This window comes from Lytechinus variegatus, chromosome 2, assembly GCF_018143015.1.
Source record: "Lytechinus variegatus isolate NC3 chromosome 2, Lvar_3.0, whole genome shotgun sequence".
Taxonomy (NCBI): domain Eukaryota; kingdom Metazoa; phylum Echinodermata; class Echinoidea; order Temnopleuroida; family Toxopneustidae; genus Lytechinus; species Lytechinus variegatus.
The window spans coordinates 58,265,152-58,276,003 of record NC_054741.1 but is presented as its reverse complement, the minus strand read 5'-3'; the positions used below and the strand labels follow the sequence as shown (position 1 = coordinate 58,276,003).

The following is a 10,852-nucleotide window of genomic DNA, read 5'->3' as shown; positions in this document are numbered from 1 at the left end:
ACTATCAGCTATAAAATGATAAGTGAAAGGGTAAGGAATTGTGGAATCCCGTGGGTAGGGTGTGAATTTTACCTATTGCCTTTAGAAGTATCATTGTGGTATAGGCACATACAATCAAAATTCTTAAAAGCTATATGTACAAAAACAAACATGAATCACACAACACACAAAACCTGGGGCCTGTGAAACAAAGCCTAGCAATCATTGTAGAAGAATGTCTTTACAGTTGACTGCATTGACCACAATTCACAATCAATCGTGAAAATCAAGCATAGGATAAATCGCTAACCTCTGTGTTTCTGAACCCCGATCACCTTGGGTGATTGAACACAGCCTAAGTTCACATCTAAAGTAGATGTCAATGGCTGGTATCTTGTGTTAGATCACGATGTCAATGGGAATGGTATGCTAAAGGCATGCGATCATCTTATAAACACTGCCATGATGATAGTTGGAGTACTTCTAGTGCTTGACATATCCAAAAGAATTCACAAATAATTGTTGAGTTGTATGAAATATTTGTTTATAGGGCTGTGTGACACCATTAGCTGTACCCTTGCATACCCTGAGAATATAACACTATGTAGAGATGTTTGACATGAAAAACCTACCAATTATTGGTAAAACCCCAAATTTCATGTGAATTGAATGGAGATTTTCTGAACCACTATGTGTTATAAACAAAAGTTGTCAGCGTAAATCACAGACTAGTACTTCATGAACTGCTACCCTGATATTCAGGAACTGTTTGAAGCTCTCTGATATTACAGACCAAAATCTAAAAGTTGCATTAAGTATAGTTTGAATACAGTTATCCCTGTGACTCTTCTGTAGTTGTTCACTCTGCACATGCATGATGTGATTAAGATAGCACGCTGGACAACAGGCCTTTGGAGAGATGCGAGGGTCGAAGGTCGCATATCAGCCTCTATCTTAGCATCTCTTGTATTGCACTCTGCTTTCTTCTTGTATGTACGTCCAGTCTTCAGGGAAGGAATCCTACCACGCCATTTCAAAGTGCCACCTCAGATTACACAGGGCCTTTTGAGTTTCAGGCCAGAGAGATTGATGTATTTTGGGTGGTGTTTTTATGAAAGCCACAACTTCTTATGGGTTGTGTACAGATACATCATACATTCACTTTGGATATGGGGTGGGATGCTGTCTAATGCAAAGAGATTTTGTCTGATGTATGCCGACTTTCAGAGAAGATTCATTAGTTCTCCTGCTTTAGTAATGGAAATGTGGTATTCATTTGTGATATCTCTCAAAATTTGTTAAAAGATGAGGTATGTTGTTGGGAAAAGTTTAGTTTGGGGTGACAGAAAGAGAGTGAAAGATAAGAAATACATTGATGCAATAGAAGGATAGAGAGACAGGCAGACACACACAGAGAATGGGAAAGAGAGGGAAAGGCAGAGAGGTGAGAAAGGGAATGATTGATATAACAGAAGGAATAATGGAGATAGAGTGCACGTGTGAGAGGTGAGAACAAGATTGTATGTCAACGAAAGAATACAGGATGGACGAAGATCAGATTGAGAAGGGAAATGGCTTGAGGAAAATTCCAATATGCTAGCCTGAATGCATAGATGGGACACAGGAAGGGGATGGGATCGGAAAGCCTGGTTTTTAGGACATAGTTTAGGAAAGAGTTTGAAATTTGAGTGGAGAATCACGTCGATGTTGTCCCTGCGCTCCCGAACCTTTCTGCACACCCTGTGCCTCCCGTCTATTTCCCTGTGCAATTAAAAACCTTGTTTGGGGAATGGTAGAAGTCCCCATCGTAGCTGGGACAAACATCCCGACCTGCTCGCTGTAGGGAGCCCTGGGTCACGTCACTTCATTTACCCAGCTAAGCCCTCAAGCTGGAACGAAACTGGCCTGGATTATGTGCACTAAAGCTTCTTGCACTTAGCTACATATTTGTTTAGCCTCACTCAAAGTGAATATTTGGGACCACAAACCTATGGAATGTCTGAATGGAACGGTAGAAATGAATGTCTTTTAAACACTAGTTACCAAAACACACACCATAAATATATTTGTGATTATTTAAAGCAAATAATTTCACATTCTATTGTAGTTTGATTCAACTTGTGTTCTAAAAAGTTCTGAGTACTAATATGAAATAAATTAATAAATAAAGACTTGTAAAAGATTAAAATCAAGTTTGTGTTAATGTTATATGTAATGAATTCTTTTTTCTTTTTCTCTTATTTTATGTTTTCAGGTTGAAGAAGCAGTTCTTATGTTTGACAGATCTACAAATAGGCACAGAGGTAAGAGATTTATGTGAAAACTTTATGATTTAAGCTTCTCATTTCCACTCAGTGGAATTAATCAATTTAGCGATCTGGAATAAGTTGATTTCTTGTTATGTGAAGAAAAATGGAGAGAGAGAGAGTAATGTAATCAGATATGTTCAAATCCGATATTGAGGTAGTTCTGAAAGATAACCGTTATGGGAAATGAAAAAAGTGAACGAGATCAGCCTTGATCATTGACAGAAAAAACATATTTCTGATATGAGGTTATTAATATAGAGATAGAGCAGGAATTCTAAAGAAACCAATGTTTCTTAATGGGCAACGGGGTTACCTTAAGATTAAAACTGAGCTAAGACGGTATTTAGATGGATTGGTAAGATTTAATCCAGGAGGATTAGGTAGATAGCATCAGGAAGGGTAGGGAGGAGACCATCTAGAAAACTCCTCGATGAGATCATGGTGTCCTTGCGTGACATTTGCAAGGGGCCGATAAAATTCCTGCCGAAAATAGGATGCAACACGGGGACAAGACAAAACGTGTTTTGATTTATAGAAAAGCCTGCTCGTAGATTAGGTTTTCATATCGCATCCGCAAGTCATCCAACAACTATTTGCAAGAACGGGATTGTTTGGGGAGATTGTCATTGTTATTTATGGCATTCATTTCAAGAGAGGGGGTGAGGGTGGGGTGGGATGGGATGGGAGGAGACTGGGAGGAGAATGCAGAGATTATCTGGACGGACTCATGAGGGTTGGGAGCGGAATGATATTAATGGTAGGATGAATTTAGGGTTACAGCTGAGGAAAGTCTACATGGATGTGCATGTGGATATTGACCCCCCCCCATTGCTATTAGAAAGAGACAAAAATAGAGAGAGAAAGAGAGGAGAGGAGAAGAGAGGGGGAGTATTCTAAGGAGAGAGAAAGGGTAGGAGTATGATAAAGATGCTGACATATTAAGTACAGCTTCAGAAGAATGTGAAAAAACTTCACACAATTCATTAGAGAAAACACCAACTTTACAATTTAGCTTTACTGTATCCTCGCTTGCCTTGTTAAAATCAGATCACAAACTTAAGATTGGAATGATCAACATTCATAAAAATAAAAATAATATTTGATATTATATTTTCTGTTATGATGAAGAAAATGATCAAGAGGAGGGGTAAAAACTCTAGCTCTCTCAAACAAGATATTGTGTATTACTCAATACATGTTCGGACATTTAAAAAAAACAGGCACTCAGTATTATTGAAGCTTAAATTTATACTGCTTTGGTCGACACAGGAAAAACGGATGTCACCTCGTGCTTCCATGCTGCTCATTATTCAGACACTTTGAGCCGAGATATTTCGAGGCAAACAATTTTTTTCAGCAAAACATTTGTGTTGATCTTAACCCATCAATCATAGTCTATTTGTTTTCAATTATGAATTAATCTTGTTCTGACGTGCACCCTTCGTGAAATATCTTTCATTACCCAGAGCAAACTGCTTTCTATCATGTGACTCGGTATATATTTGTTGTCTCCTGATGTCTGTTGGAGTTTAGACCGAAGCTTATGTGCTGAAAGAAACAACAATATACAAACATCATCAAGGGGTTATCTGAAAGCTACCACATTGAGGGTGGCATAATCTAGTATATTATGTATATTATTTCAGAAAGGAGTAATTTGTGTGTCCCCTTCAGTGTTCGCTAAATATGACAATGAAGATGATGTTTTTTTCTGAGGATAACATGTGATTGATGAAACATTTGTTGGAAGAACATTCATGCAGAATTAATGGTTCACTGATTATATACTTTAAAGTGGTCAAATTTATTGAAAATTTTCTGTAAAACGTAATATGAAATGTGTTGAATCCGCTTTAACATAGATGGAAGCTATGGTAACAATTCCAAAATGAATTTGCGCATGAATCCAATGAAATTACATAGTGTTTGTACACATTTACGAATGAAACACATGTGCTGTGATTCTCGAGGAAAATTCATAATCGCTGTGAAATTATGCTAATAAACAAGCAAGGCAGAATTCACCAGGATCCATGATTAGAATAAATTTACATGCTCCTTTCTCGTTTGTGTGTATACTCGGTGTAGTCTGTGGAAACAAACTAACCTATCACACACCATTGTTGTATACCTACATGCAATATTCGATGCATGGTTGTAGAAGTTGTTATAGCGCTAATAACCGATGTCCTTTTTAAGAGTAGGTTTGTTGAGAAATTTCCGGTTCCATGCTAAGCCAGCGGAAGACTCTTGTGATACCCTACACCCAACCTTGCTTGTAATAAGAGCTCGGAACAAGAGGGGGCTCTCTACCTGTGTATTCAGGGAGATTTCCATGGGATATCTCACTGAGCTATGGTAGTCATAAATAGGCCAAATGGAAAGGGAAAAAGAGACAGAGCCTCGCCTCGCAGGAAATCTTTATGTACTTTTCGATCCGGTCTTCGAGGATTTAGGCTTTAGCTTCTGCAATGAAATGAAGAGACGTGATGAAATAATGTCATCGACCATCAAAAGTCTGTTGGTTTTTGCTCTTCAGAACATTATCATCAGGATTGGTGACTCTATAATGTTTGAATAAAGCAACCCCAGTAGCTGTTATTGATTCATGAAACATATCTGTGCTATGTTATAAAAGTCTAGAGGATGTAAAACCTTAGAATCTTGCAGTTAACAATTGGTATTATGAGTAATTCTTATTGAAAGGTGGTTTTGAAAGAACATTTGAAAAGGATCAGAATAAAAGGAATTGTGTTGAATGAAGTCTATAGAATCACAAATTGAAATTGATTGTTACGCCAAATTTCTATGATAATCATTGGATTAACTGCCCTGTGAATAAATAAACAGAAAATGAAGATGGCTAGAAGATTTTTTGTTCTTTGATCAGGATAAATGTTTCAGGGTTTGGGAGATGAGACTTCAGTCTGTAAAACGGATGCTGAGCTAGAATTCTTCAGTCTGAAGGATGTGAGAAATAGGCATGGATATATGCAAGGAGAAAAATAGGCAAAGTTTGAAGTACAAGTGGACCTCTGACCTACACAACAAATCAGGGACCAAGATTAATAGCCAAAAGAGAGAGGAAATAGAGAGTTCATGCAATAAGGAGGAAAGCCACCATGGCAAGCTTTTAAGTTGTTAGGGCATTTATTGTGTGTTAAATTATGTGATTTAAATCCCTCTGGCACTGACTGAAATACTGCATCGCCATTGAAACTTTCTTCTGGGATTCAGAAATGGTGATAATGAAGACAGATTCTGAGGAATTGTGAAGGATGTAGACCAGCAAAGGGTTGTTTGTTCCCAAAGGGAGCAATTATATTGGCTTCAAACTCCCATTAGCACCTTCAGCTCTTTCATACTTGCATGTTCATTCACCTTCCATGTGCTTATACCATAGTGTCTGTCATTCCACCATCCTCTGTCCATTTTGTTGTTTGGATGACAATGGAGTTCATCATCTTTGGATGTTACCCCATGTCTTGATCTGGAATGAAAAATGATAATGTATTACCCCATGTTCTTCACTCCCTCTATCCTCCCATGCTCCTCTCCTCCCCCCCCCCCCTCCATCCCTACCGTATCCCTCTTCTGTCCTCCTCCCCCTCTCCCCTCCTCTCCATCCCCTCTCAACCCTCCCTCTCTCCATCCCCACCCATTCCCTCTCCTGTTCTCCGCTTCCTCTCATCCCCCTCAACCCTCCATCCCGACCCTCTCCCTCTCCTGTTCTCCTCCCCTCCCTCCGCCTCCCCACCCCCCTTCCCTTCCCCTCCTATTCTCTCCCCTTCTCCCTTTTTCTCCATTTGTATCTCCTTTTAAAAACCCTTCCGCTCCCTCCTTCCCTTCTCTGTTCCAATATTCTTGGAGGTATATAAACGCGCTAACGCAGTCGTTAAATGCCCCTCTCTTTGTCGGCATCTCTCCCTCCCTCGCTCCTCGCCAGGAGAAGAAGGATAAGCTTAAAAGTGGTTGATATGAAATTCTTTGACCCTTACTATGTAAAGTTAGGCCCTCAAGCTACCTTATAATTGGATAGCTTTGAATCCATCTTGAATCATATTGATCACGGGTTTTCCCTACCCTTCATCCTTGCCTCATCCTTGTCTTGCACTCGCCGATTTTCATATTTTTTATTTCCTTGCGAGGCCCAAGAAAATGATTGCTCTGATGCAAAATTTGTAAACAATCTAAAAGCGACCTACTGAAATAGTCTTTAGAAATCTTCAGGGAGGTATGAGGAAGTTGATTCTATGTGAATTGCTATTAGTCACTGCTCTTTTGGTCCCATGCTGACAAAATTTGGTATTGATTTTTCAGGAATAAGGTTGATTGCTTGGACGTTCTTAATGGAGCTCATTTAAGAATTTCCTTATATAATTGGTTTTCCCAATATTCAGGGGCATTCAACATGATGGTGGATAATTTTTTTTTTCTAAATTATTGATGCATTCTTTATAGAGACTGGCCATGTTTAGACATTTATTTTCGTTTCATAGAACATGTTTATGCCTTTCGAATCAAAGGGAGGTTTTACGAAGAATTCTCAAGAACTTCATCTTCATTCCTGTACATTTTACTTATTCTTTATTTATTTGAATAGGGGTCACTGACAGCAGTGAATTGCTTATAACTTATGTTATATAAGTACCATTTTCCCTTATTCATTCTCTTACATTCCATTATTTAAGTAAACCAACAGATAACACAAGGTAATGTTCCCTGGCCCCAAAGCAGTAAAAATGAGGTCACCATCTTGGTTTAGAAGAACCCAAAGGAGTGAATTTAAGGTCCCATGTTGGGAGAGCGATCCACCTCAGTTATTCCATCATTAGAAGTCTTCATTGATTGCCTTCCAATCCTGGATGTAGCCTAAACTCACATCCCCCTACCTCTCTCACCTAACAATAATTTATTAACCCTGCCAGCACTAAGTGAATCAACCTAAACACAAAAACCAAACAGTGACACATGAGTCACACCGGAGTCTGGCCGCACTATGAATTCTTAATTAGCTCATAATGCATACTCAATTTGAACAATTTATTTGCGGATGGCGTGAGCTATAACCTACATCTCTGTTAGATCACCCGGCTCCGGTGAGTGAGGATGAACGTCTTAGATCCACTTATTACCTGCCATCTTAAAGAGCTTGAGGATTCATCACTCGTCAGATTAATTGTTTGCCCGGTGACACGATCTGGATTTGATATTACAATAACACTCGCAGAACGTGACTTTCATGTCAATATGAACAAAATAATTCCAATGTTCTGAAGAAAATGGGAATCATAGCAAAGACGATAAACATAGCAAATGTCAATGTGAACATTGAATAATTTCCAAGGCCTTTTGCAAAATTTAATGAAATTCATAAACTTAGAAGAGATGCATTCAATAATCTACCTCTGATTTTAATTTCATGTGCAAAAGTAATTTTGCCTAATCCTCAGTTGACTATTCCATTTATTTTGTTGTTGTGAAGCAATATATGTTGCAATATTACCCATTGCAACATTTGATCCATATGACACCAGTATCCTTTTTTTTTCCGATGCAAAAATTGATTGAATGTGCTTATTTTGTACTTTTTTACCCTGTAATTACAGCTAGTGTATTCATAATCACACCAAGGTCCCTCCTAAACTAAAGCTTTAAAAGAGTAATCTGATATTGTTTCAATAATTGTTGTTGCAACACAGCACTCTCGGAATACTGTACATCGTGTAACGCAATGTGCCATGGTATTCATGAAAAATTGATAATATAAACCACCAATTGCTTGGGCGACAACAATTTCTTTTAAATGCTTTGTGGTTTATTAATGAAACATAATAGCCCTTGCGTGACAGAAAGTTAGCAGGCAGCATGCTTGTAGCATTGTGAGCCGTCAATCGTCTGCTCCACTATTATAAATGGCAAATCAAAATGCAATTTCAAAGATTTTCCTTTCTCCTTTGCTTCATTTTACTGAATTGGCTCACTTGAAATATTCTCATTCAAGTTTTCTCTGTTTTCTTTTATCTGTTATTTGTAATGACAAATGTACTTTTGTTCAATTTATATTGATTCCTGTGGGATTGATTAACATTTAGAGAAGATTGTTGAGAAAAATTGTTTTAGAACATTGAAAAGTTTAAATCAATCATTTTCTCATCTTGTTTACCTATTTTTTTATTTATGGGAGACAATCAAAAAGTGTAACCCCTGATTGTTTTCCCAGTAAAAAGTATCAGAATATACATCTAGGAGAATTTAAAAACATGTTTGCAATTCTGGTTAAAAATATGTTAGTATACCTTGCCACTGATATGGTCAACATCGCAATAAACACTGTAATGAATGATCTCTTACATATTTGATGTATACTGGAAGCGGACTGGTGTAGTTTTCTGAATTATGCACTGTCCGTACATGCTTGATTTATGAATCTAGTTCATCATCATTATATTACCATTGTGTGCCATTCAATTCCCGTCTTCCATTAAAGCCGTGTTATAGATGTGTTATCTTTGATGTTGCGACTACCCCTTGTTTTATTGACCCATCATGCATTGGGGCTATCCCATCATGCACCAGGCCCGTTTCCTGTTCGCCATCACCTGCTGCCCAAGATCAGGATGTCAAGCAAATCTGCACAAGATGCAACAAAACTAATATTTCTGGAAACTTTAGAGCACCCTGCCTCCAGGGCTTTTTCATTTCATAACACAAAGATGGTATCATTTGATCACGGATGGGAATCTTTATGATGTAGAGCAACACACACATACACACACCCACACATCGTTAAGGATGTTAAATCCATATAGGAACGCAGTGAGCATATATTATTTCAAAAATATCTAGGTCAAAATGAAATATCTATGATTATGAATATGAATGATTACTAAAAAAATTTCAAAATATATATTTTTGTGGTTGAAAGTAATGAATATGCATTTGGGAGAAAACAAGCAGCAATTGTACAAATGATTTCTCACTGTGACAGAAAATTCAACACATTGGTTGGAAGGTTTGCCAGTGTCATTACTCGTTGGTATTGTTTTCAAACATGGGCTCAAATTTACACCATTTAAAAATACTTCCCCTGGGTGTTACAATTAAAACATTGATATTCATCTTCTCAACTATTACTAAAATGTTGGCAGTACTTAAAAAATGAAATAAATAAATTGAAACATCCATTACAAGAGAAAAAATGTCTATAACTCATTTATATTTTACCAAAAAAAGAAAAGAAAATTGATTGCACTGAAAATAGTGATGGCTTCATACAAAGCTAAGAGTTGTAGGTTTTATATTTGTATGTATCGACGGGATTGAAAAAAAACAGCATGTGCATTCAGTATTGTACGCTACACAGGGAATGCTGTATTATCATGTAGAGTATAGGATAGATAAAACTGAAAGAAGTCAATATCAAATACTGCTATTGACGTTCTTTATTTAATTTATGTTGACTTTACCTGTACAGAACCTGCTAGTTGGTAGAATTTGGCATAATTTCCTATATGCCCATGACGATGGGACATTTGAAATGGTTGAGTTAGCCCTGTGCTAATCTTGTCAGCGTTGATTAGACGTTTGCTGCAAGCTCTTTCTGCTTTATTAGACAACTAGAGCATTGGGGGGTTCTTGACCGACCAAACCGGGGATCCCTCGCTCGCCCCTCACTCGCAAGGTGAGCCAGTTTCCCTGCTCTGCCAAGCGGAAAAGATTGCCGGATTTGACGCCCAAGTTGCTGCTCGCTGCATCTTTTTCCGAGATGGCAGGCATGCAAGGGGGTCCTCCCTCCAAAGCATGATTCAGTGTGTCCAAGCACACGATATGCAATGACAGTCCGGCTTAAGGATTGCATTGCTTCAGGGATTTGAATCTCTTTACATCGTCATCTGATTTTGAATACATGAATGCTAATTTGTACCGTTATGCCCATCTCTGGAGTTTAAAGCTTCTCTCTGGGGCTGTAAAGAATCACGTATTTAGTGCATCATGTTTGGTGGAATCTTTCATCCTCCTCCATAGCTCCATTCCATTTGAGTGCACAGAGAAATCAATGCCCCCTTGAGTAGCCTAATTAGCCTTCTATGTGCACACGCTGTCACGACCCGTGTACGAGCAGGGGCCATGTAAATCAATGCGTGGTGCGGGTCAGCGGTCCGGTCCGACTGATAATTAGCTGTGCACATGGCCAGGAAGACCCAAGCCGTTCAATGCCCCGGTATGAACTGCTCCTCAAAGTACATGCGGCCGGGACTGTAATGATATGCGTGTCCTTGGTCGTGAGGCGTCGTGCAGGTACTCAGAGGGTTCTACTCAATGGCGAGAGTAGGTGATGATGTCGTCCAGGTTGCCTAAGGACCGGCAAGCGATGAGCAGCTAGCCCTAGGGCCTCCCAATCTCACTTCACTCCCTCATGAAATTAAATTTCTGCAGTGGGAAAAACATGAAGGTGTCAGGGGGCCCTGACTGGGGTTTAGACGATGCATGCGATCCTTACCCAGCCTGCTCGCTCTTTATCCTATCAGATCCCTTCTTTATGCCACTGGAACATCCTCACT

The 10,852-nt window shown here is 38.8% G+C and overlaps 1 protein-coding gene across 2 annotated transcripts in view; it reads left to right on the top strand.

Moving 5' to 3' along the window:
- The first annotated feature begins 2,222 nt into the window (after nt 1-2,222).
- The window catches only part of LOC121408474 (RNA-binding protein Musashi homolog 2-like), a 51,339-nt gene continuing 42,709 nt past the window's right edge, over nt 2,223-10,852 (top strand). For both annotated transcript variants that reach the window (XM_041599953.1, XM_041599952.1), the window contains exon 1: nt 2,223-2,282. In XM_041599953.1, the coding sequence (XP_041455887.1) occupies nt 2,252-2,282 (31 nt within the window). In that variant the 5' untranslated portion in view covers nt 2,223-2,251. The remainder of the gene's footprint in view (nt 2,283-10,852) is intronic.